Source organism: Zingiber officinale, chromosome 1A (assembly GCF_018446385.1).
Source record: "Zingiber officinale cultivar Zhangliang chromosome 1A, Zo_v1.1, whole genome shotgun sequence".
In the NCBI taxonomy this organism is placed as follows: Eukaryota; Viridiplantae; Streptophyta; class Magnoliopsida; order Zingiberales; family Zingiberaceae; genus Zingiber; species Zingiber officinale.
The window spans coordinates 112,891,006-112,916,672 of NC_055987.1; the positions used below are offsets into that span (position 1 = coordinate 112,891,006).

Sequence of the window (25,667 nt, forward strand, 5' to 3'; positions counted from 1 at the left end):
TTCCTTTGATCTTCAGTCCTTCAAACCTATCGAACTTCCCTGCCAAGTGTCGAGTCCTCTCGACAAAACTCAAATTCGATTTTGGTGCACCCTGCACCAACATATAGCAAAAATATAATAATTCGAATTACTTTAAACTTTTTTTTAATTTTCATTGGAAGGTTTTCAACCCTCTCTAGCCACGGTCTCCCTCATCGTGCCAAGCCACCCTCCCTTCCCGAAGCTAGGTTTTCCCGCTGCGATGATAAATAAACAGTCTTTTTTTTTTTCCAAAATTTTGATGACATTAAAAAAAAACACGATTTATTATATAATTTATATTTTTTCCTTGGATATTTTAAAAATCTTTTAAGTTTTTTTATTTATTTTTGTTTGTTGATTTATTAAAAGAAAAAGGTTGATTCCCGAGTTAGGGCATCCCGAATTTCATTACTTGGTCACATCCCGGTCTTCCTGCTGCGGCGCGTAGCCACCATCCGGACTCGCTCGGTATTTTAGGACTTCTTGCAGCCCCCATCATCCCTAATCGCGACCTTGCTCCGCTCCACTGAGAAGAAAGCTCCTTTCTGGTATCTCCCTTCCTCCTCCGTTATCGTACTACGATCATTGTTCTCGTAAGATATCTCCTGTTTCCTATTGAATAACTCCGATTTGCAATGAATCAAACGGTTTTTTAACCTTATATTTTGATCATTTTCGGACATTCTTGTGTGATTTTACTAATGGAAACAAGACTTTTGATTGATTATTTTGCATTATGATTTGATGTCTTCTTCGTAGGTTCCTCGATTCTTAGTAGTGCAATATCTGGTAATATCTTCACGAGATTATAGACTTTCTAGTAAATATGTCTCCGTGTTTATTTTTATTTTGAAAACAAAACAACTATCGTTATCTTATTTTGATGATTCGTTTGCTATGGAGTTGTCAACAGAAAAATATGATCTTCGTGAGATAGTTGCTTTCCCCTACAAGTTAGAAAGGGAGATATCTGCTATTCACTTGTATATTATTCCAAGCTAGTTGTTTTAGTTCACTACAATATGAACAAAGTGCAGTTTTCTATTTGATTTTATTGAGTAAACTAGGATTTTTGCAAATATTTTGTTTCATAACTGTTTTTTATATTAAATATTACTTTTGATAAATCATTAATCTTATATTTGCAGCCTACCAGTTCGCGATATTTAACTCTTGATTTTTATGTAGATTTTCATTTTGTTTCTTTCTTTTTCTTTATTTTTTTTTTCAAAATAAATTGGAAAGGAAAAAAATTAAGAATATGTTCATAATTGTCTTCATAAGCTTACGAGGGAAAAATTATGTGTACAAAGGAGAATGAACCTTTAAAAGACATTTGAAGTTTATTTTTACTTAATTATAATTATTCTATTATTAGATTTTTTAGATTGTGGTAGAATTCTAAGATTGCTATTAAGACTTTTGGCCATAGAATTTTCTCGCGGTAGGAAATTTTTGTTACAATTAGATTGATCAGATTGACTGGACTATAAGGCTTATAGTTGATTCTATGATCTGGTTCTTTTAGCTGCAGCAACAATGGCGTTCTCTGCAGCCTTCCGCCGTGCCACTTCTGCTGCTGCTCATTTCACTATCCGCTCTCTTTCTAGCAGTCCGCACACTCGCCTCTTGACTGTTGTTCATCCACTGTCTCTGAGGCATGCCATCTCAGAGAGAATTGCTTTGCCTCATCCTCGCGCTGCATTTTTCTCTTCTAATGCAATGAAGCCAACCTCCGATGTGAACCTCCTCCGTGTTATTGATTCGGAGATAAAGTGCGCTAAGGAGTCTGAAGATCATGATCGGGTGAGCCAATTCAGAAAATTGTATTGTTTAGAAACACAATCCAGTCTTATTACTATTTTATTAATTTTTTTTTGTTTTTAAAAAAGAGACTTTCTTAGGTAATTAATTCATGTTGTTCTTGGTATGTGCATCTGTTCAACAGGTGGAGGAGATACCTGTTGGCTTTCCTTTTGAGATCCAAGATGACAAGGGAATGAACACTGTTACTCTGAAAAGAAACTATCATGGAGAGAGTGTCGAGGTCATAGTTTCCATGCCTAGCCTTGTCACCGGCGAGGAACCAGATAATCAACCTGACAATGACGAAGAAGATGATGATCAAGAGGAGAGGCCTAGTCAATCTAGCATCCCTCTCACCGTAATTGTATCAAAAGGAAAGGGGCCAAGTTTGGAGTTCTCGTGTGCTGCCTATCCTGACGAAGTTACCATTGATAGCATGTCTGTAAGAGAAAACAAAGAATCTGATGATGAGATGCTTGCATACGAAGGACCTGATTTCAAGTTTGTATCTCTTTCCCTCATTCTGTAATTTTGGATGGTTAAGTCATAACGATGAAACATTGTTTTATTGTGCAGTGATCTGGATGAGAATCTGCAGAAAGCTTTCCACAAGTATCTAGAGATAAGAGGAATTTCTCCCTTGACAACCAACTTTCTGCATGAATACATGATCAATAAAGACGGCCGTGAGTACCTGCTGTGGTTGAACAATTTGAAGCAGTTTATCCAAAAGTAGATTTTATTGTCAAATTTCTTCAAGACATTTTTATTTAGCATAGTCTGTCCCAAACTCATGATGTTTTATTAAGTTTTACCGCCAATTGGATGTATGAGTTTTCTCCGAGATGGTTTATTCCCGGGTAAGATGCTACTTGACATAATCAATTTAGCTCAGTGAACTTGTTTTACGAGAGAAATACAATGCTGAGGTTTTCTCATGATTTCTTAATAGAATCATGCTCCTTTCTTTTATTTGTCATAGATTCAGTAGCTTACAAGTTGAACTGAAAATTGAAAAAAAAATAAAAATGAACAAGGTAGCACTTACATTTGCTTTATATACATATTCTTTCAGGAAATTTAGCATTTTTTGGCCACTAAATTTGTTGATATTGATACTAGTCATCTTAACAGAATATCCTAGGTTGGTTAGAAGTAGGTGATATAAGAAATTACATTTGTAGTATCTTTAGTGTTCCAAGTTCCAGTAGATGAATTGTATGGTTGGAAACAAATCTAGTGAGCTGAGTGAATTAGTTGGAATAGATCACGTTGAACGATATTAAGAAGAAAAACAAAGGTGCCTAGATATGTAGTTGTAAAGGGTATCAGGTGCTCAGATCGCAGTCGTCCAACCTGTTTACTAAGAAAGATAGCTCGGGCAGGGCATTGTCGTAATTTACTTGGAGAAGTGGGCATCTTCTTTACAGGCAGACGGGAGAAACGGTTTAAGGAATCTTCTAAGCGAAGATGGTATGGAATTGACTGTTATACCCCTATGATCCACTGGTACACGGCTGAGAGGAGGTCCTCCTCCGCCTCCCAATTCCGGGTGAAATCTGGCCCCCCTTCGCCGCCGGAGGCTTCCTCTTGGTCTTGGTCGGTCGACGGGATGGAGTGCCGGAATGACGACGCCGCAGACCGGAAGGATGGGGACAGGGACGAGAGGTCCATGGAATCCATCAGACTCCCCCTCCTACCCCCGCTACCCATGGCCGCCCAGATCTCATTTCTCTGCGGAGATGGCCCCCTGTAGGCGGAGGTCGAAGCTTCGTAGTCCGATTGCTCCCAGATTCGCTCCATTGCCGCCTCCACATCCTCTTCCATCAGGTTAGCGATAGACGATCCGGTCGAGTAGAAGCGGCGGCGGGGTGGCGAAGCCAGAAGAGGGGGGAGAGATAAGTTCCTCGATCCGCCTCGCACTGAGCTTCCCCCTTGGCTTCCTCTGGTCGTCATTTTGACGTGACGCGCAGCTGTCGAAGGTGGCGGAAGCGGAGGAGATGCGACAGGGGCGCGGCAGAGAGGGCAGGACGGGGAGTTCCGGATCCATGTGTCGACGCATTCCGCGTGAAAGGCGTGGCTGCAGGTGGGAAGGCGGCGGATATGCTCGTCAGGGAGGAAGGAGTGGAGACAGACAGCACAGTCAGGAGAGGATTTGGAGTGCGCGGCGAGGGAGGAGCTGAGCTCCAGGAGAGAGAGGCGGGAGACGATCGGCGCCGAGTTGTTGTTGTTCTTGTTGGTTAGCTCCTCGGGGACGGAATCGGATGGATCGGTGCGAGAGAGGACAGGAGCGGGGGCGACCAGGGCAGAAGAGCGTCGGAGGCGGAGGCCGAGGCGGATGAAGAGGCAAACGACGAAACTGAAGCCGAGGACGGCTGTGATGATGAGAAGCGTCGAGCCCAAAGATATCGAAGAGGAGGAGGAGGCGGGCGGTGGGAAGTTGTTCGGATCAACCGCCAGCGGCAGGGGATCGACGATAACAAACGGTGGCGGAGGCGGCGGAGGGAGACCGTCCATGGCGGATGCGGAGGCGCAGGTGGAGGCTTTGGGCATTAAATACGGATATAGAAGATGCTTCTGCTTCGGTGACTTCCGCCACCACTTTGCCGTTTACGTACTAAAACACCTATTGCTTTCCCTTAAAAAAAGAGAAATTTTGATTCCTTAAATAGTATTTTATTTTTTTTAGCGAATTTATATACATTCTTTGTTTTATATAAACTTTAGTATATTGTCTACTTAATAAGTAACATTAATGTCCTTAAAAAATATTAATTTAAAATTTGATGATGTGTTAGATTTATTTAAAATCAAACTGCATTTCCGTTAAACATGCTAAATTCGTTACAATATTGGAACTTTATGCTTATTTATAAAGTGGTTTAGGTTCATTGTTACTTCGTTTTAGAGTAAAGTTTTGTTTCTAGCAAATTTTCATCGAGCAGAAGGATATTTAAGTCGATACGAAAGGAACTTAGAGTGATATTATTGTCTCGAATATTTAGCTTATTTATATCGTACATTTTAATCAACTTGTCTATTTATTTAGCTTATTTACAGTATTCTAAATAGAACACATTTATTACCATTATACCGCGTCTCTGGAGCAGCTCCAACTCTTTCTCCCTTTCTTGACTTGTACTTGTTTCATTCCCTATTTCTCTATATTGTGCAAATAGATTCATATATTTAAATCGATTAGCTTAACTAGATTATTGATAACTGATCTACCGAACCAAATATATATTTTTTTAAGAAGGAAAAAAATATTTAGATACTGAAAAATACTATAGTTTAAAAAATACACAGAAAAATTCTACACAAATTAAACAGGCCGTTATTAGTTATTTGTTGCGCCCCTGAAAATTTACAAAAAAAAAAAAAAAAAAAAAACTTATAAGCTGCCGTCATTTTGAGTGGACGCAATGGGCACACTTCTTCGTCTGCAAGGATTTTTACAGCTTACTGCATGTTTTTTTTTCACGCTAACACAATTGCTTGCCAAAGCACGTAAGACTTCATGTCCTTATTTACAAGTAAACAATGAAAAATATTTGGATCAAAAATAAAATTTCAAATTTATAAAAATCAAAGGAGTTTTTTTAAATCATGAGCATTTTTTTTTTTTTATTAAAGAGCGTCCAACAATCGAGTTTAAATTTAAATCCTCAAATTATCAGATTGACTTGTAACTGTTATAATTTATGTTATAATAATTAAGAAATTACAATTATTATACACGAACTTATTTATTCATTTAGTATTCATGTTATAATAAAATATTCATATTGTAATAGATATAAAATTGTAGTTATTATAACTCCGTTAATAATAATAAAACTGTAGTTGCTATATTCAGATTTATCCTATTTATATACCTAATTGATTGGTATGGGATATTTGTATGATTTTATAGGGGCTAATGGAATGAGTGGTCATTTAATAAAAAAATAAAAAGAGGCGTTGAGATAAAAAATAATATTTTTTCCAACTCTAAAATATACTTTTGTTAAAAATAATTTGCTAAATAGATACGAATTAACTAATTAAAGCGGATCGAGATTCAACAAGAATATTTTACCCGCCATTTCCTCACTGTCTTTATTTAACGTCGCCATCAGTTCACGTCCTCACCAATCGATCAATTAAATCTCGGCGACGACTTCTTGCCTTCCTCTTTTATCACCAATCGATCTCCGCCCCACTCAATCCACTCTCTCCGCCTCTTTTCTCCCGATCCAAATCCACAACCGAAGAAAGGCAGCAGCGATGGAAGGCCTCGTCAAAGGCTTGCTGAACGTGGCCCTGGACGCCATTGGCGGCGACGACGGCGAAGACTTGCGGCGTCAGGGCGAGGAGCGCTCCAGATCCACTTGGGCCCAGGTCTTCCCGATCCTCGCTCCGGATCTTGCGTTTTGCGTCCTGGTTATTGAGATTAATGTGGGATCTTGGTCAGGTGGTCTCCTCCGGGGATGCAGAGGGTGAGGGCGACTCCGGCCGCCGCCGAAACCAATCGGGCGCCAGAAAGGTGAGGGGTTTCTTACTTTGTTTCGTTGATTGTCCTTTTAGTGGATAAAGTTGGGATTTTGATGAGTGATTTTGTTGGATGGTGATTGACGAAAGTGATTTTGTTCTTGTGGATTGGAGGCGAGCGGCGAAGGAAATGATGGAGACTGGGAGACCGTAAGCGGTAGGAGGAAGCATCCGCAGGAGGATTCACAGAAGAGACCTCAAAAGGTATCGACTATTTTTTGATTAAAGTGGTTGTTGGATCCAAGTTTTGTGCTTGCTTTTCTTTGTTCCTTCTTTTTTCTAGCTCATTAGGTGCTCTGGAATAATTAGTATAGGGTTCGCAAAGAGATTAGGAACAAAATTGTTAAATACAAGAGAGATTTTGATAATAATACAACTTCGAAAAGGTATTTTGATACTAATGAATCTTTCAAAGGGGCTATAATTTGACAACAATGGAACTCAAGAGATATTGCAGCAGGAGTTGAATTCTGCTAAGAAAATTGAAATTCTCACTTTGAGTTTAGTGGATTAAGGCTTCAATATATGCTTTGATAGTCAAGTCGAATTAAGTTTGAATTGTGGATTGAAGATCCATCACTCATATGCTTTCAAAAAATAAGCACAAATACACTAATTATCACACAAAGGTTGATTATTTCAGAGAACCAGACTGATAAGCTGCTTAAACATTGTTTCCCATGATCATTAGCTTTTGCAAAATTTAATTAAACCTAAAAACTAAGAGGTAAAGAATTAGCCATTATGGGTCTTTAGCAATTGCACAAGAACCATTGAAGATCCCCATCCTTTGGAAATTCCTAGTCAGGACCTTTATTAAGGTCCCTTGAAAAAGAAAATATTCTAATTTCATTCCTAAAACTTTAACAATGTTTTTTACCAAACACAGTTTTGTAAGAGCTAAGTTTTTGATGAGTTATAGGTCTGAGGGCAAAATCAAAAACGTTTTATGTTTGTAGGATCTTAAATGGGGTTTTATAAAACAGGGGGGCCTTGTGTTAACAAAAGAAATAATGAAACAGGTGGCCGAGAGCCCTGATATGGCTTTTAAAGGACTTTGGTCCTTAGCAATATGCTAATCTGTAAGTTTTTTCCAGGTCACAATATCCTTTTGGTAGTTGACTGGCCATATCTCATACAGTGAGAATTCTTATCAAACATTTGTCTTTCAATTTGCTTTGTGCGACAACACATATTTGAACAATCTGTTCACCATTCCAATGCAGAGCAAACAATTACGCTTAATTTCTTATTTTTCTCTAAAAATTTGATACAAGCTGTCAAGAAATTTCTCAATTTTGTCCTCCGACACAATTAGTTTCCTCTTGCATTTCTCAGAGTTGGCAGGTACCAGCAGAAACCTGGAGTACATACAAAAAACATCCTGATGAGCAAGAGTATATGGCTCATACCCAGCATGCTGCAAATGTAGAACCAACAAGAGAGGAGCTTCATGACCTTTCAAAAGCATGTAGTAGATTGTGGGAACTTGATTTAAATCGATTGGTTCCTGGCAAAGACTACGAGATCGAGTGTGGCAGAGGAAAAAAAGTCTATCAAGAAGAAGACATGGCTCAAGGCAGCCTCTTCACTTGGTTGAGTGATTCGGTCCTAAGACAACCCACTTATTCTAGGTTTTGTTCTCTTCTTGATAACTACAATCCAGATGAAGGGTGCAGAGAAGTGGTCACCTCAGAAGAGAAGCATGAGCAAGTTGCATTTATTGAGGAAATTAGCAGGACTGCACCAATCAAGTATCTTTATCACTATCTAGTTTCCAAGGAAATTATAACTGAAAATTTTGAGCAGTTCAAGAGAATGATGACCAGCTTATGGTTCGATTTGTATGGTCGAGGTGGAGTTTCCGGTTCTTCATCAGCCTTCGAACATGTATTTGTTGGAGAAATCAAAAGGAAGGAAGAGAAAGAGGTCTCTGGGTTTCACAACTGGACTCAGGCAGGTTTTTTTCTCTGTCTCAACTTTAGCAAATGTCCTGTTAATAACTTGATTCAGCGAGTTTAATCTCTTTCAACTAACAAATGTTCTCCACCTCGTGTTGTTTTTGTTGAAGCTGGGATGCTCCATTTCCATGAGTCCCATATGCACAAGTGCAGTGATACAATATATAAACATAAAATTAATTTTTTTCTAACAGTTTGATCTTTTAGGATAAGTAAACCAGGCCATCAATTTTATATGATACAAAGAAATCCTATCTCAAAAAAGATTCAAACCTTTGGACCATAGTAGGCATGAGGAGACATGTTGAAGTTGGGAACTTGGGATGCTCGACGTCCATTGGTCTTGTATGGACAAGTGTAATGGTACAATATATACATAAAAAGTTGTTTTTTTTTATAATATTTGAGGTTTTGAGATAAGTGGTTAGCCAATCAATTTTAGTTTTGTATTTCTTAGTGTGATTATTAGGTTATTTTGTCTCCTCAGTTTCCTCCTCAGGTCTTTTCTAAATATTTAGATGGAATCATAATTCATATGCATCAATAAACATCTGTATGCTACTAGGTAGATATGAGTGGTGAGATCGTCAAGTTTCTTGTGTTGTGATTTCAAAGAGAAGATCTCAATGTATTTATTCTGAAAAGTTCATTGACTAATGACAATGATAATGCACCAACACAAACTCATACAGCCAAGTTGTTCTTACAATTCAAACCCGATGTACAAGAACATAAACATCATTTGCAGTGTGCAATTTTTTGCAACTTGATCTTCTGAAATCATTTTGTTGTGCAGTTTTATTTGGAAGAGGCTAAAGGAACCGTCAATTACCATGGTTATATTCTACCAAGAAGACGCGGTGAATGTGTGAGTGTACTAGTAATTGTTCTTTTGTAAATTCTTCTCGAAGCAAATGGCATCTTATATTCATGAGTCAAAACCGCAAAGTTCATAAGCTGCATACCAAGAATAGAACCACATATAAGATTTTGATGCATTTATGGCAAAGCAAAGAATTGATTTCTGAGAATTGGTTCAAATTGATTCCTTGGGATCATCACTTATTAAATCATATGATCTGCAGCCAGATTCGAGACCCAAGTGCTATGTTATTTCTATGGTTTAATTTTGTATCCTCGATTTGATTCAAATTAAAAAATGTCTTAAAAAAATAGCTATACAAATATTAAAACTTATCGAATTAAAACTTACTAAATTAAGTAAGTAAAAATTAATTATCATTTTAATTTTCCCTAAACAAAGTATTTTAAATGAGAGATAAATGTTAAAACCCTGCAACAAAAGAGTCTCCGAACCGAGTCCATTTCCTAGGGTTCCGGCCTTTGACCTTTCGTCTCCTTCCATGAACTGTTGCCTCTCTCTCCTCCGTCTCCACCGCCGTTTCCTTTCCTCTGCCGCCGACTCATTTTCCAGGTTTCCTCGCCATCCGGACTCCTTTAGACGGATTCCTGCCTATCCCGCTTCCCCGCCCCCGCCCCCGCCCCCGCCCCCGCCCCCGCCAGTGAATCCCTCCCTTCTACCTAGCCATCGCAGCCGCAATCAGTGGGAATCTCTCTCCACGGTCTCCGACGACCCTTCCTCCCTCCTACGTGATGATCCCATCTCCATCTGCTCCGCCCTCTGGGTCGACAGCTTCCGCGACCCCTCCGCCACTGCTACCAGCCTCACCCCTATCCTACGCCGCTTTGAGCTCTGGGTTCTCGCCTACCAAAAGGCCTATGCTGACGATACCGGTTCGTACCTTCCCAAATCTTCGGTCTCTAGCTCCGCCCTCCATTCTCTTCTCGCCCTCCGCAATGCCGTCCTCGACGGCCGCTTCCGCTGGGGTGCCCGCCTTGATCTCCTTCTCCGTTCGCCCCGGGACACCACTGATCCAACCACCTTATCCAAGCGCAAGCTCCGTATACTCCTCACCTCTACGCAGCCTACGCCTTTCCAGGACCGTGTTGTCCAGGAAGTCCTTCTCATGATCCTTGAGCCTATCTATGAAGCTCGATTCTCCCAGAAATCTTTTGCCTTTCGCCCTGGACGGGATGCTCACACTGCTATCCGGACGATCAGAAGAAGCTTTGCCGGTTATCTATGGTACATCAAAGGTGACGTCAGCACCATTCTTGATGGAGTGAAGCCTGGATTGATCATCAATGCGTTGATCCGGGATGTTAGGGATAAAAAAGTCGTGGATTTGATTAAATCAGCCCTAACAGCCCCAGTGATAATTGGTCGCCCCACCGATGAGGAGATTGCTAAGAAGAAGAAAAAAAGTAGGAAGCATCAGAAAAAGAGGGTATTGGCCGAGGACGAGCCCAAGCCTGATCCGTACTGGCTAGAAAGTTTCTTTGGTTTTGCTCCGGCGGAGGCTGAAAAGAATCCAAATTGGGGGCATTGTGGAGTCTTAAGCTCATTACTTGCCAATGTGTATCTAGATGAGCTTGACAGATGGATGGAGGAGAAGATTAAGGAGTTCTACCAACCCTCAAAGTCTGATGTTATATGGACTGGGGATGATGCTGAGCACGGGAACACATCATGGCCAGAGTTTGTTCCCACTAGCGGGCCTGACAAGACCAGAAAAATGGACTATATTCGCTATGCTGGTCATTTTTTGGTTGGAGTTAGGGGTCCTCGAGCAGATGCTGCAGTGCTAAGGAAACAGCTAATTGAGTTTTGTGATCAGAGATATCAGCTCAAGCTTGATAATGAGAATCTCCCGATTGAGCACATCACCAAGGGTATTATGTTTATGGATCATGTACTCTGCAGGCGAGTAGTATATCCTACACTTAGGTACACAGCAACTGGGGGGAAGATCATCAGTGAAAAAGGTGTAGGAACACTTCTGTCAGTCACAGCAAGTTTGAGACAATGCGTCAGACAGTTCAGGAAGCTGAACTTCTTAAAAGGAGACAGGGATCCTGATCCGCAACCTTGTTTCAAAATGTTTCATGCAACACAAGCACACACAAATGCACAGATGAATAAATTCTTGCAAACTATGGCGGAGTGGTATCGTTATGCAGATAACCGCAAGAAGGTTGTGAACTTTTGTTCCTATATCATAAGGGGTTCATTAGCCAAGCTCTATGCTGCTAAGTACAAACTGCGGTCTAGAGCGAAGGTCTACAAGATTGCATCAAGGAATCTAGCCCGCCCTTTGAAGGATAAGAAGGGTCAGTCCCCTGAGTATCTGAACCTGTTGAGAATGGGTCTCCTGGATTCAATTGATGGTCTTCAGTACACTCGGATGTCTTTGGTTCCCGACACAGATTATACCCCATTTCCTGCTGGGTGGAGGCCAGAGCATGAGAAGGTTTTACTGGAATACATTAGGCTTCTGGATCCCAAGACTCTAGAGGATCAACGATCTTGCCTTAGGGAGGAGGGGCTTTCTACGCCTCAAGATTTTGTTTCTCTGCTGGTCTGGAACTATAAAAGGAATGCTATTATGTTGCCTCCCTTGGGGGAGAGTGATACCCAGAGAGCTAAAGAAGAATTGCTGGGATCTACTTGTACTGAAATGAAGGATCAGACGGTTTTTGAGGAAGAGAGACAAGAATCTCTTCAGGCAGCACAAATTTGATAAGTAAGAAATCATAGATGAAGGTAACTTGGTTATTGGCGGAGAGAGCAAAATGTGAATCACGCATCACATAAAAACGGACAAATAACAGGCCACCATGAAAGCTGCTTCACATTTTGAAGCGATTAACACATATCAAGTGGAAGTAATTTGGAACCAGTTCTCTGTATAATCAGATTATGCTGTATATTGGGGGTCCTTTACGAATACATTTTAGAAGGTTGACAAAAAAAAAAAAACGGATACCTTATGCCAGTTGCTTGGGAAAAACCATGTGAACATCCTAGTTTCCAACATCCTAGTTTGAGTTTGACTTTATACACCCAAATGGGTCTTTCTATTAAATGCATGCTCAGAAAAAAAAGTTTGGCCAAAAGGTGTGTGGTTCAATTAGTGATGTTCTGTGCTGTCATTTCACATTTGGACTCCAAATTATGTAAGTTCGATTAATTTATTCATCATTGATTGGCAAGAACATAAACAAGTATCATTGCTTTGTATGATAGTTTAGTTAGTTGACTTTGATGTTATATATAGATGGCATTTACACACTATACGGAAATATACTCAAGTCTCCAATTCTTTCTAGCAACATAGATATTTATATCTATGGTTTTTGTTTTTAACTTTTCAAAAAAATCCTGACTTGTATGGATGAAATGATAACTTAATCATTAGAGCCACATTGATATTGCCGTGGAAACAAAGGATTCATGATTTTTGTAGTTAGTTTATTGAAAGCAAAATTCGCTTGGTGCCATTGTTCCAATAAGGGCTACTGGAAGTTTGGAATTTCGACTAAGCATCACGTGAAATTTAAATCAGGAAAGTTGAACTATGTTTAATCATGTTAGGCACACGATTACAATAAGTAGTAAGATGGAGTGTACATTAGTGAATAAACTTTGTTCAAAATAATGTTGTGGAAGATTTCTATCTAATATCTATTGGTGAAAGTTGCGGTGAAGAATGCCATATGTAATGCATGGAATTCGAGGGAATTTCTCAAGAGCAAACGTTGAAGAGTTCCCATATGAAACACCCTTTTTTTTTCCGGCATTGTGCTGCTCCATTCACTTCCCCACTCATCATCACATTAAGTCGTGTTAGTCCAAAATATTCATTGTCAGCTTTATGAATCTTATCCTTCTCTTTGAACTCTACAATTAATATTCACTCTAAAATCCTTTTTATCCTCTTCCTGTACCTGTCACTCATTCAACTTAATTCAATCTAACTTTTCTAAGTAAAAGAAAAAAATTTGTAAACGTTGATATTGTCTTAATTCTTTTTTCTCATTTAATTTATTAGAGCTGCACATAATTTCCCTCGTATCGATCTTCTTTTTTTTGTCTTAGTAATATTACACATCCATCTTAGTGTTCTAGCTTTGCTACTTTTTTATATATATCTATATCTTACAGTGCTCACCTTGTGAGCACAACAAATCTTAGATATTGAAGGCTATTACATTTATCTCTGTCCATTTTCACTATTCTCTGACCCTTTTTTTTATTATTGAAACTACATTTTGTATGTCCAGGTTTAATTATGCTTAACATAAATCTTTAGTTGCTAAATTTTTTCTAAGAAATTAGTTTCGAATTTAATCTATTGCACTTTTTTCCATTAGCACAATATCATTAACAAATAAGATAAATAAAGGATTGATTCAATGCACCACTTACATACTGAATATTATTGGTTCTGTCATTCTATAAGGTAAGAGGCATTTAGGTAACTGATTTTTTAGTATTTAATATTCTAATTAGAATAGTTTCGTTGGCTTTCATACTCATGACTTAGTGATTTTCTATTGGTTTCAACTATGCAAATTAGGTAAAGATCATTTTCTTAAAACAATGTCTATTTTTGAGTTAAATTTTGTACATGTCCAAATAAAGGTGTTTTATGTATTTCTATGCTCTGGTGTTAATGATACCTTAGTGTATGCTTTTATATGCAGTGTTACGTATCAAGCCTGAATATCAATTTTTACATGATGTATATGAATAATTTTCGACAAATCTAAGTTGATCAATGATCTACTTTGCTGATTAATTATCTAGGCAAGAGTCATCTTGAGTGGACCAGATACATGGAGCGTTTAGAAGTCAAATGTGGCTACCTAAAGCTTGCCTCTCTCTTTTCTGTGCTTAACCACATAATCTATTGGTCGTATGTTTATATTTGTTTACCCATTTTCTTTGCCCTTTCCTACCTTACAAGTCAATTTGATGATACCTTTGAGAAATATTTAGTTAGAAAAGAAATAATTGATAAGTTTTTGTAGTCTCTTCTCATTAGTTGTATGTGGTTGATTAAGGCAAGAAAAGCCAAAAGGTGAGAAAGGCAAGTATATGATTCATGTGACCACAATAATTTGCAGGCACTTGATGCTATTTTGCCTAATGTTATTATGCTTGTTATAGCTCTGTGTTTTAGATGATGAAAAAGAAGCACATGGTTGCTCGTCCTGTTGATGCTTTAGCTTAGTGGAAGTTCTCTTACTTTTTGTCTAGCGATAACAAAAGAGCAACTCCAATATATTTGCTGAAGTTGGTGGTTTAAGAGCATACACTTTCTTTTTTATTACACACTGCTTCGGAGATTGTCATAAATCAATCGAATAAAGAGCACAAATAAAATAGAACACTTTCTTTTACTCTGTTTTCCCTTGAGAATTCTTTTTGAGGCCTAAAAACGATTTGAGACCAGAGTTCAAATGTCAATATTCATCTCTAATTCTTACTCGACTGTCTTACCTCTTTATCTCTTTTCAGCTGCTAAACTAGCAGAGGTAGTGGCATAACTTTGAATTAACGAAGTACAGGAGCAGCATGGTTCGTACGGTATCGAAATGTCTAAACGTAGTTTCTTGTTTCTTCTGGATTTCTAAAATTTGGCAGCATAAGAATTTGTCTAGCAATGAAGCATTTTCTGTATCGGTTCAACTGTATATGACTTCGTGCTCATCGATAGGTGATTCCTTTGTGAGAAACCTGTGATCTTGATTAGTATTTGGAGGATTTCCTATGTTAAAGGTGGGATTTTGATGAGTTTTAGGTTGGAGTTCAGTGGATGGACTGATGGCAGGGAGATGGAGTTGCAGCCATCGGCGCCTGGTTTCTTTCATCCTTATGCAGTGTTGATACCCAATGGAGGTGAGGAAGAGTTTATTCCTTTTGGTTTTTGATTTGTGATTCTGTTCTCTGTTTCGCTGTCTACGATTTGAGATGGATTGCGTGCAACAGCGGCGCCGAATGAAGCAAAAAGAGCTAGAGAGGCTGTCGGCGCTCCGGCAGCGATGACGCCCATGGATCATAGCCGCTCCGATAAAATCTAAACATTGTTTCCACCTCCGCTGTTTCAACTTCCATGAGGAACAGAGTCAACTACCTGTAGTTGTCTCCATTGGATTTTGCCTCTTGTCTGCCTCTATTTCTTTTATACTCTCTAAAGCTTGCCAATAAAACGAGAGATGGATGATATCGAACAGATTAATCTACAATTAGGTAGCTTCAATTTCGATCCTCCTCCCTGATTTCTTGGTTACAACTCACATCGAACAGATAAAAATACGATTTTTTATGTTTGCCCCTTTTTTAGGACAAGCAGCTATGGCGGATGTTGGCTTAGAAATAGCTACAGCGGACATTGTGCTGAGCCCCTAGGGTGGTTGAGGAAGGAAAGGCGTTTCGGTTCACGGGCAAGCCCCCCGCAGCCCTACGGCTCACAAGTGAGCCCCTCACCGCCTGTCTCCTAGCGAGTGAGCCCTTCGCTGTCCGTCTGCTCGCAAGCACGAGATTGGGGCTTGAGGTGAGTAGGGAAGGAGGGAGTAGTGAGATTGATGAGGGGGATATGAAGTCGCTTGGAGCTTTGGGAGGCAGAACCGGATTCAAAATTGTCAAAGAGAGACTTCCACTGGAGTTGCTTCATTGATTGTTGCTTCTCCATCATGAAGTAGATCTTGCCGGGGTAGCGCCGCGACGGATATGGAAGAGGCGTGCAACGTTGGGATGGCGGTCGGAATCGGAGTTGCAGCAAAGGATCCGATTTTGAGGGGATGAAAAAATACCTCAAAATGAATCCACAGACGTTTTCGTCAACCGTCCATCCATTGTTTGAGGAGAGGTAAACAAGATGAATAATCCATGGTGAAGTAAACACTAAAAAAAAATTCCCGTGAAAAACTTTCCTTTCCCTCGCCCATCTATCCATCCCAGTAAACAGAGCATGAGTGACTATTTAACCTCTGCACCAATCTCCAAACTTTACAAGGGAATTACGACGTTTTGAAAAAGGTTACAAACATGAGGGGAATTTCAATTTGGGGGTTGAAGGCCTCGAAATTGATTTGAATCTTTGGAGGGCAAAAAAAAAAAAAAACTGGTTTGCATTTTGCAAAGATAATAATTATTATTTCTTCTCAACTTTCTTAAATATTTATTTTATGTATCTTTAATATATTCATTTTGCTATATTGGAATTATTTCCATAAATCAGTAAATACATATTTATTCTCATTTTACTTTTAAGAATTTTTATTTATTTGTTTGTTTTAGGATATCTAACTGTGATGGTTAATCGAGGGTTGTAAGTGAATCGTCAAGTTTGATTCTATTTAAATTTTGTTTTGTGAAAACTAAAATTTTTACATTGAGAAATTTAATTTTACCCTTTGACGTTCGCCTTTCTTAAAAACATCTCTACCGTTTTAAAATGTGACACTTACACCTCCGTTTTTAAGTTTATTCTTTTATTAAACGGGAAAATGGTATAACAAATAATACCAAATGATAGAGGGAGGTGAATATCACTTATTAAAAATTTATTTTTTTGAAATATTTAAAAACACGAGTAGTGCAGTGGAAAGAAGAAAATATGTTTCGATTATTTGGTTCGGAACCTAGGTCGACTCCTATTCCAAGACTCGTAATCCTTGATTGCACCGTTGGACAATTCACTAAAACTCTTCTTTTCGAAATCTTCAGAAAAAAGTAATTCATACAAATGAGACTACAAGATAGTAACAGCCTACTATCTTATATGAAATTAAATACAATGCAAGTTAAAATAAAATATATCGAACAAGTATGTAGATGAAGATTGTTGGCATCTATTCGGAGCAGTAGCTTGCTTGAAGATGTGTTGCAAAATAGTAATATGAATAGAACTTTTTGCACTGATTAGGGATGATAATTTCACTCGAACCCGATGGAGGATCCAACATCCGACCCAAATGGAGGAGGGTATGGAGGGACTATCAATACCCGATACCCGACCTGAATATCCGATTAAATAATATATATACATATATTAAAGAAAATTTTCTTTTTCCAAAATCAACTTACAAAAATTTGTTGATATTAGGAGGAGACTATATAGATGTTTAATCTATTTATTTTATAATATATATATATATATATTGTTAATTTTAATATATTTTTGTTGAATGATAATAGTTTGATAGAAAGAAGAAAAATTATAACTATAGAAGATATCCGATCATTTAATGGATATAGGTATACCCATCAGAGATCTTATACGTGATGGGTATGGGGATGGAGGATATAGAATCCGACCCGAACCCGATCCATTGTCATCCCTAGCACCGATGTGGATAGAAGACTTGTTACCAGCCTTGGACCTCGAGCTTCACTTTTATAAGAATCGTCACTGTTCATTCGACCGATCCTCGGGTTCGGTCGATTGAACCCGCTCCTTTCCTTTTTCGCTGAGATCCGATCTTCGAACATTGATGGCATTTAATGGTTCAGTCGATCGATCACCTTGTTCGGTCGACCAAACAACGAATTTCTCTGTTTGCCGAGATTCGCACTTGATGCTTCATTAATGTAGCGATCGTTTGGTCGACCGATCGCCACATTCAATTGACCGATCAACGTGGCTTCCTTCTTTGCTTTGGCTCGAGTCTGCTCTCTGCCATGTCATCATAGTTCGGTTGACCAATCAAGCTTTGATCAGACTTTGCTTTGTTCTACTCTGATATGATTTTTGGTCTAAGTTAGCCTGGTTCGGTTGACTGTTCCCTACGTTCGATCGATCGATCAGTTCGAACTTACAACATAGAGTTAAATAGAATATTTCTGCAAAACAAAAGTTAGCACAGTAATATATATGATGCATGAGTAGTATTAAATAGTAGAAATGTCTTGATCTCAACTTGAAAATCTTCTCGATTTTTTCAGTTGGATCAGCAACCTAGAGTTTGTTTTTCTCCGGAACACGATCTCAATGTCGCTCCTTCAATTGTTTACCTCAACTTACTTGCCAAACATTCGTCCTCTAGACCTATTTGGACTTTCCTCTTAGCCTCGGATCGGTCCACCAGGACTTTCCTTCGATCTTCAGTCCTCCAAACCTATCGAGCTTCCCTGCCAAGTGTCAAGTACCCATTTAGTCTTTTCGCCTAGCTTCTACGATCGGCTAAGTTTTTCCTGACTAGTCACGACTAGGGCTTTCCCGGTTGAGTAAACAACTTATACACTCAGTCCACTTTTTAGATCATAATAAAACTTAACTTGAACCTTTGACAACATCAAAACTTAGGCGGTATGGGCACCCGGATTCGGTCCAGACATCCAGACCTAAAAATTAATCCATAAGCTTACGTGGAGTACGTTGATTGGGCGAGCCATGTGGTCCAGACACTCGGAGGGATTTCAGACACCCAAAATGGACCTATTTAAAGGCCTTCAACCTGAAGCTTCAGAACAACAACTGCAACAACCTTCTCTTCTGCTCGGTGCTCCGAAAAGGCTCTCACAACGCTGCTACGCTCCACTGACAACCAGACTTTAGCTTTAATTAGTTTTTTTATTGTCGGTAATTTTTATATATAGTTCTTATACTTGCAATTTGTAATCATTTCGAACTATTAGTGGATTGTCTAACGAAAACACTCGATAAGTGCGGGCCTTGGAGTAGGAGTCATCGAAGGCTCCGAACCAAGTAAAAACTTGGTTATGTTAACCTTGCTTCTTATTCTTCCGCTATGTATCTATTTTAAATCAAATTTTTGGCGATCGCTATTCCCCCCCCCCCCCCCCCTCCCTCTAGCGTTCTTTCCGATCATACAGTAGTACCCTTTTTCACTGCACTTAAAACATGTTATGTGATCTTTAAATTTTGTATTTACAATATTACCTTTTGAATTCTCCGTAGGATTCTGCCCCTTGATTGTTGCCATCTCGGATTCGGGCTTGAGTGTTTGGTCGAACTTGGGTTCGGATCCGTCTGCCTCTTCCTCAATGATTAGTGCCATGAAGTTGATTTGGTCTTAATCTTCTAAATTTGTCTTTGAGGATAGTTCTCTGAATTCGGATTCGAACTCACTTTTTACTTAATCTTCTAGCCTTGACGGAGTCGCATGAAGCTCAATAAATTTGATCCACAACTCGAATGCATTCTTATAATCTTCTAATTGACACAAAATTTTATTAGGCAAAACATTAATTAATATATCTATTATGTTTGTGTTTGCTTCTAAGTTTCGAGAAGGTTGTCTTAGTACAATCCAATTGTCAAAATTGTTACTTCATACAAAGCATTCCATCATTCGCTTCCAAGAATTGAAATAAACTTGATTGTATGGTGGAGGTTCATAGATGTTTCTCTCTTCTTAATAGGATGTCGACATTCTTGCCAGAAAAAGATAGAACACAAATCTCCAAGACTTTTGTCTTGGAATTAGCAGTGCGAGATAACGAATAAAAAAATATTACTTAAGAATTACAGAAAACACTTTTAAAGAAAAAGAATTTTTTTTAAAAAAAAAAATTGCTCGAAACACGGTTAAGTAATTTCAGAGTTACCAGACTTTGATACTAATTAAAGAAGCGATAGAAAGCGATATGGGGGGGGATGAATATCACTCGTTAAAAACTCTTTCTTTTGGAACGTTTAAAAACATGAGTAGTGCAGCGGAAAGAAGAAAATACGTTTCAGTTACTTGGTTCGGAGCCTAGGTTGACTCCTACTCCAAGGCTCGCGATCCTTGATCGCACCGTTGGACAATCCACTAAAACTCTTCTTTCTGAAACCTTCGGAAAGAAGTAATTCGTACAAATGAGAGTATAAGATAGTAACAGCCTACTATCTTATATGAAATTAAATATAATGTCAGCTAAAATAAAATATACCGAATAAGTATGCAGATGAAGATTGTCGATGTCTATTCGGGGCAGTAGCTTGGTTAAAGATGTGTTGCAGAACAGTACCACGAATAGAACTTTTTGCATTGATGTGGGCAGAAGACTTGTTATCAGCCTCGGACCTCAAGCTTCACATTTATAAGAATCGTCACTGTTCGGTCGATCGATCCTCGAGTTCGGTCGACCGAACCCGCTCCCTTCCTTCTTCGCTAAGATCCGATCTTCGGGCATTAATGACATTTAATGGTTAAGTCGACCGATCACCTTGTTCGGTCGACTGAATAGTGAATTCCCCTGTTCGTCGAAATTCACACTTAATGCTTCATTAATGTACTAATCATTCGGTCGACCGATTGCCACATTCGATCGACCGATCAGCGTGGCTTCTTTCTTTGCTTTAGCTCGAGTTTGCTCTCTACCATGCCATCATGGTTCGGTCGACCGATCTGCTGGTTCGGTTGACCGATCAAGCTTTGTCCGGACTTTGCTTTGTTATACTCTGGTCTGACTTCTGGTCTGAGTCAGCCTGGTTCGGTTGACCATTCCCTACGTTCGATCGACTGATCAATCCGAACCTGTAACATAAAGTTAAACATAATATTTCTATAAAACAAAGGTTAGCACAGTAATATATATGATGCATGAGTAGTATTAAACAGTAAAACTGTCTTGATTTCAACTTGGAAATCTTTTTGGTTTCTTCAGTTGGATCAACAACCTAGAGTATGTTTTTTTCCGGAACACGACTTCACTGTCGCTCCTCCAGTTACTTACCTCAACCTATCTGCCGAACATTAGTCCTCTAGACCTATTTGGACTTTTCGCTTAGCCTCGGATTGATCTACCAGGACTTTCCTTTGATCTTCAGTCCTTCAAACCTATCGAACTTCCCTGCCAAGTGTCGAGTCCTCTCGACAAAACTCAAATTCGATTTTGGTGCACCCTGCACCAACATATAGCAAAAATATAATAATTGATTACAAACTTTTTTATTTTTCATTGGAAGGTTCAACCTCTCTAGCCACGGTCTCCCTCATCGTGCCAAGCCACCCTCCCTTCCCGAAGCTAGGTTTTCCCGTTGGGATGATGAATAAAAAGTCTTTTTTTTTTTCCGAAATTTTGATGACATTAAAAAAAAACACGATTTATTATATAATTTATATTTTTTCCTTGGATATTTTAAAAATCTTTTAAGTTTTTTTATTTATTTTTGTTTGTTGATTTATTAAAAGAAAAAGGTTGATTCCCGAGTTAGGGCATCCCGAATTTCATTACTTGTTCACATCCGGGTCTTCCTGCTGCGGCGCGTAGCCACCATCCGGACTCGCTCGGTATTTTAGGACTTCTTGCAGCCCCCATCATCCCTAATCGCGACCTTGCTCCGCTCCACTGAGAAGAAAGCTCCTTTCTGGTATCTCCCTTCCTCCTCCGTTATCGTACTACGATCATTGTTCTCGTAAGATATCTCCTGTTTCCTATTGAATAACTCCGATTTGCAATGAATCAAACGGTTTTTTAACCTTATATTTTGATCATTTTCGGACATTCTTGTGTGATTTTACTAATGGAAACAAGACTTTTGATTGATTATTTTGCATTATCATTTGATGTCTTCTTCGTAGGTTCCTCGATTCTTAGTAGTGCAATATCTGGTAATATCTTCACGAGATTATAGACTTTCTAGTAAATATGTCTCCGTGTTTATTTTTATTTTGAAAACAAAACAACTATCGTTATCTTATTTTGATGATTCGTTTGCTATGGAGTTGTCAACAGAAAAATATGATCTTCGTGAGATAGTTGCTTTCCCCTACAAGTTAGAAAGGGAGATATCTGCTATTCACTTGTATATTATTCCAAGCTAGTTGTTTTAGTTCACTACAATATGAACAAAGTGCAGTTTTCTATTTGATTTTATTGAGTAAACTAGGATTTTTGCAAATATTTTGTTTCATAACTGTTTTTTATATTAAATATTACTTTTGATAAATCATTAATCTTATATTTGCAGCCTACCAGTTCGCGATATTTAACTCTTGATTTTTATGTAGATTTTCATTTTGTTTCTTTCTTTTTCTTTATTTTTTTTTTCAAAATAAATTGGAAAGGAAAAAAATTAAGAATATGTTCATAATTGTCTTCATAAGCTTACGAGGGAAAAATTATGTGTACAAAGGAGAATGAACCTTTAAAAGACATTTGAAGTTTATTTTTACTTAATTATAATTATTCTATTATTAGATTTTTTAGATTGTGGTAGAATTCTAAGATTGCTATTAAGACTTTTGGCCATAGAATTTTCTCGCGGTAGGAAATTTTTGTTACAATTAGATTGATCAGATTGACTGGACTATAAGGCTTATAGTTGATTCTATGATCTGGTTCTTTTAGCTGCAGCAACAATGGCGTTCTCTGCAGCCTTCCGCCGTGCCACTTCTGCTGCTGCTCATTTCACTATCCGCTCTCTTTCTAGCAGTCCGCACACTCGCCTCTTGACTGTTGTTCATCCACTGTCTCTGAGGCATGCCATCTCAGAGAGAATTGCTTTGCCTCATCCTCGCGCTGCATTTTTCTCTTCTAATGCAATGAAGCCAACCTCCGATGTGAACCTCCTCCGTGTTATTGATTCGGAGATAAAGTGCGCTAAGGAGTCTGAAGATCATGATCGGGTGAGCCAATTCAGAAAATTGTATTGTTTAGAAACACAATCCAGTCTTATTACTATTTTATTAATTTTTTTTTGTTTTTAAAAAAGAGACTTTCTTAGGTAATTAATTCATGTTGTTCTTGGTATGTGCATCTGTTCAACAGGTGGAGGAGATACCTGTTGGCTTTCCTTTTGAGATCAAAGATGACAAGGGAATGAACACTGTTACTCTGAAAAGAAACTATCATGGAGAGAGTATCGAGGTCATAGTTTCCATGCCTAGCCTTGTCACCGGCGAGGAACCAGATAATCAACCTGACAATGACGAAGAAGATGATGATCAAGAGGAGAGGCCTAGTCAATCTAGCATCCCTCTCACCGTAATTGTATCAAAAGGAAAGGGGCCAAGTTTGGAGTTCTCGTGTGCTGCCTATCCTGACGAAGTTACCATTGATAGCATGTCTGTAAGAGAAAACAAAGAATCTGATGATGAGATGCTTGCATACGAAGGACCTGATTTCAAGTTTGTATCTCTTTCCCTCATTCTGTAATTTTGGATGGTTAAGTCATAACGATGAAACATTGTTTTATTGTGCAGTGATCTGGATGAGAATCTGCAGAAAGCTTTCCACAAGTATCTAGAGATAAGAGGAATTTCTCCCTTGACAACCAACTTTCTGCATGAATACATGATCAATAAAGACGGCCGTGAGTACCTGCTGTGGTTGAACAATTTGAAGCAGTTTATCCAAAAGTAGATTTTATTGTCAAATTTCTTCAAGACATTTTTATTTAGCATAGTCTGTCCCAAACTCATGATGTTTTATTAAGTTTTACCGCCAATTGGATGTATGAGTTTTCTCCGAGATGGTTTATTCCGGTAAGATGCTACTTGACATAATCAATTTAGCTCAGTGAACTTGTTTTACGAGAGAAATACAATGCTGAGGTTTTCTCATGATTTCTTAATAGAATCATGCTCCTTTCTTTTATTTGTCATAGATTCAGTAGCTTACAAGTTGAACTGAAAATTGAAAAAAAAATAAAAATGAACAAGGTAGCACTTACATTTGCTTTATATACATATTCTTTCAGGAAATTTAGCATTTTTTGGCCACTAAATTTGTTGATATTGATACTAGTCATCTTAACAGAATATCCTAGGTTGGTTAGAAGTAGGTGATATAAGAAATTACATTTGTATCTTTAGTGTTCCAAGTTCCAGTAGATGAATTGTATGGTTGGAAACAAATCTAGTGAGCTGAGTGAATTAGTTGGAATAGATCACGTTGAACGATATTAAGAAGAAAAACAAAGGTGCCTAGATATGTAGTTGTAAAGGGTATCAGGTGCTCAGATCGCAGTCGTCCAACCTGTTTACTAAGAAAGATAGCTCGGGCAGGGCATTGTCGTAATTTACTTGGAGAAGTGGGCATCTTCTTTACAGGCAGACGGGAGAAACGGTTTAAGGAATCTTCTAAGCGAAGATGGTATGGAATTGACTGTTATACCCCTATGATCCACTGGTACACGGCTGAGAGGAGGTCCTCCTCCGCCTCCCAATTCCGGGTGAAATCTGGCCCCCTTCGCCGCCGGAGGCTTCCTCTTGGTCTTGGTCGGTCGACGGGATGGAGTGCCGGAATGACGACGCCGCAGACCGGAAGGATGGGGACAGGGACGAGAGGTCCATGGAATCCATCAGACTCCCCCTCCTACCCCCGCTACCCATGGCCGCCCAGATCTCATTTCTCTGCGGAGATGGCCCCCTGTAGGCGGAGGTCGAAGCTTCGTAGTCCGATTGCTCCCAGATTCGCTCCATTGCCGCCTCCACATCCTCTTCCATCAGGTTAGCGATAGACGATCCGGTCGAGTAGAAGCGGCGGCGGGGTGGCGAAGCCAGAAGAGGGGGGAGAGATAAGTTCCTCGATCCGCCTCGCACTGAGCTTCCCCCTTGGCTTCCTCTGGTCGTCATTTTGACGTGACGCGCAGCTGTCGAAGGTGGCGGAAGCGGAGGAGATGCGACAGGGGCGCGGCAGAGAGGGCAGGACGGGGAGTTCCGGATCCATGTGTCGACGCATTCCGCGTGAAAGGCGTGGCTGCAGGTGGGAAGGCGGCGGATATGCTCGTCAGGGAGGAAGGAGTGGAGACAGACAGCACAGTCAGGAGAGGATTTGGAGTGCGCGGCGAGGGAGGAGCTGAGCTCCAGGAGAGAGAGGCGGGAGACGATCGGCGCCGAGTTGTTGTTGTTCTTGTTGGTTAGCTCCTCGGGGACGGAATCGGATGGATCGGTGCGAGAGAGGACAGGAGCGGGGGCGACCAGGGCAGAAGAGCGTCGGAGGCGGAGGCCGAGGCGGATGAAGAGGCAAACGACGAAACTGAAGCCGAGGACGGCTGTGATGATGAGAAGCGTCGAGCCCAAAGATATCGAAGAGGAGGAGGAGGCGGGCGGTGGGAAGTTGTTCGGATCAACCGCCAGCGGCAGGGGATCGACGATAACAAACGGTGGCGGAGGCGGCGGAGGGAGACCGTCCATGGCGGATGCGGAGGCGCAGGTGGAGGCTTTGGGCATTAAATACGGATATAGAAGATGCTTCTGCTTCGGTGACTTCCGCCACCACTTTGCCGTTTACGTACTAAAACACCTATTGCTTTCCCTTAAAAAAAGAGAAATTTTGATTCCTTAAATAGTATTTTATTTTTTTTAGCGAATTTATATACATTCTTTGTTTTATATAAACTTTAGTATATTGTCTACTTAATAAGTAACATTAATGTCCTTAAAAAATATTAATTTAAAATTTGATGATGTGTTAGATTTATTTAAAATCAAACTGCATTTCCGTTAAACATGCTAAATTCGTTACAATATTGGAACTTTATGCTTATTTATAAAGTGGTTTAGGTTCATTGTTACTTCGTT

General features: G+C 39.4%; 6 protein-coding genes and 1 long non-coding RNA gene across 7 annotated transcripts; 5 read left to right on the forward strand and 2 right to left on the reverse strand.

Moving 5' to 3' along the window:
* The first annotated feature begins 528 nt into the window (after window positions 1-528).
* Window positions 529-2,799, forward strand: LOC122028750 (uncharacterized protein At2g39795, mitochondrial-like). Its single transcript, XM_042587620.1, has 4 exons — window positions 529-614; window positions 1,556-1,827; window positions 1,970-2,328; window positions 2,404-2,799. Exons 2-4 carry the CDS (start codon window positions 1,561-1,563, stop codon window positions 2,561-2,563), a joined length of 786 nt encoding a protein of 261 aa, XP_042443554.1. The 5' UTR covers window positions 529-614; window positions 1,556-1,560; the 3' UTR covers window positions 2,564-2,799.
* Window positions 2,800-2,911: 112 nt separating this feature from the next.
* On the reverse strand, window positions 2,912-4,561 carry LOC122009238 (E3 ubiquitin-protein ligase ATL4-like). Its single transcript, XM_042565324.1, has one exon. The coding sequence runs from the start codon at window positions 4,378-4,380 to the stop codon at window positions 3,316-3,318; it is 1,065 nt and encodes a 354-aa protein (XP_042421258.1). The 5' UTR covers window positions 4,381-4,561; the 3' UTR covers window positions 2,912-3,315.
* A 1,400-nt stretch (window positions 4,562-5,961) lies between these two features.
* Window positions 5,962-9,219, forward strand: LOC122001733 (poly(U)-specific endoribonuclease-like). The gene is made up of 5 exons (XM_042556625.1): window positions 5,962-6,210; window positions 6,284-6,355; window positions 6,475-6,564; window positions 7,699-8,316; window positions 9,118-9,219. The coding sequence occupies exons 1-5, from the start codon at window positions 6,097-6,099 to the stop codon at window positions 9,217-9,219; spliced, it is 996 nt and encodes a 331-aa protein (XP_042412559.1). The 5' UTR covers window positions 5,962-6,096.
* A 393-nt stretch (window positions 9,220-9,612) lies between these two features.
* Window positions 9,613-12,400, forward strand: LOC122028756 (nuclear intron maturase 2, mitochondrial-like). The gene has a single exon (XM_042587630.1). The coding sequence runs from the start codon at window positions 9,686-9,688 to the stop codon at window positions 11,921-11,923; it is 2,238 nt and encodes a 745-aa protein (XP_042443564.1). The 5' UTR covers window positions 9,613-9,685; the 3' UTR covers window positions 11,924-12,400.
* A 1,403-nt stretch (window positions 12,401-13,803) lies between these two features.
* On the forward strand, window positions 13,804-15,385 carry LOC122028762. Its single transcript, XR_006124953.1, has 3 exons — window positions 13,804-14,905; window positions 14,990-15,087; window positions 15,178-15,385. It is a non-coding gene; the product is annotated as an uncharacterized LOC122028762 (long non-coding RNA).
* Window positions 15,386-21,470: 6,085 nt separating this feature from the next.
* On the forward strand, window positions 21,471-23,599 carry LOC122028768 (uncharacterized protein At2g39795, mitochondrial-like). Its single transcript, XM_042587650.1, has 4 exons — window positions 21,471-21,556; window positions 22,498-22,769; window positions 22,912-23,270; window positions 23,346-23,599. Exons 2-4 carry the CDS (start codon window positions 22,503-22,505, stop codon window positions 23,503-23,505), a joined length of 786 nt encoding a protein of 261 aa, XP_042443584.1. The 5' UTR covers window positions 21,471-21,556; window positions 22,498-22,502; the 3' UTR covers window positions 23,506-23,599.
* Window positions 23,600-24,260: 661 nt separating this feature from the next.
* On the reverse strand, window positions 24,261-25,280 carry LOC122001744 (RING-H2 finger protein ATL5-like). The gene has a single exon (XM_042556638.1). It carries the CDS (start codon window positions 25,278-25,280, stop codon window positions 24,261-24,263), a length of 1,020 nt encoding a protein of 339 aa, XP_042412572.1.
* Between the last annotated feature and the right edge of the window lie 387 nt (window positions 25,281-25,667).

Excerpts from the sequence above, each read along its gene's own strand:
- LOC122028750 (XM_042587620.1), top strand. The coding sequence starts at position 1,561 with ATGGCGTTCTCTGCAGCCTTCCGCCGTGCCACTTCTGCTGCTGCTCAT. Across the intron at positions 1,828-1,969 it reads AGTCTGAAGATCATGATCGG|GTGGAGGAGATACCTGTTGG; the intron begins GTGAGCCAATTC and ends TCTGTTCAACAG. Across the intron at positions 2,329-2,403 it reads TACGAAGGACCTGATTTCAA|TGATCTGGATGAGAATCTGC; the intron begins GTTTGTATCTCT and ends TTTATTGTGCAG.
- LOC122009238 (XM_042565324.1), bottom strand. The coding sequence starts at position 4,380 with ATGCCCAAAGCCTCCACCTGCGCCTCCGCATCCGCCATGGACGGTCTC.
- LOC122001733 (XM_042556625.1), top strand. The coding sequence starts at position 6,097 with ATGGAAGGCCTCGTCAAAGGCTTGCTGAACGTGGCCCTGGACGCCATT. Across the intron at positions 6,211-6,283 it reads CCAGATCCACTTGGGCCCAG|GTGGTCTCCTCCGGGGATGC; the intron begins GTCTTCCCGATC and ends GATCTTGGTCAG. Across the intron at positions 6,356-6,474 it reads ACCAATCGGGCGCCAGAAAG|GCGAGCGGCGAAGGAAATGA; the intron begins GTGAGGGGTTTC and ends TGTGGATTGGAG.
- LOC122028756 (XM_042587630.1), top strand. The coding sequence starts at position 9,686 with ATGAACTGTTGCCTCTCTCTCCTCCGTCTCCACCGCCGTTTCCTTTCC.
- LOC122028768 (XM_042587650.1), top strand. The coding sequence starts at position 22,503 with ATGGCGTTCTCTGCAGCCTTCCGCCGTGCCACTTCTGCTGCTGCTCAT. Across the intron at positions 22,770-22,911 it reads AGTCTGAAGATCATGATCGG|GTGGAGGAGATACCTGTTGG; the intron begins GTGAGCCAATTC and ends TCTGTTCAACAG. Across the intron at positions 23,271-23,345 it reads TACGAAGGACCTGATTTCAA|TGATCTGGATGAGAATCTGC; the intron begins GTTTGTATCTCT and ends TTTATTGTGCAG.
- LOC122001744 (XM_042556638.1), bottom strand. The coding sequence starts at position 25,280 with ATGGACGGTCTCCCTCCGCCGCCTCCGCCACCGTTTGTTATCGTCGAT.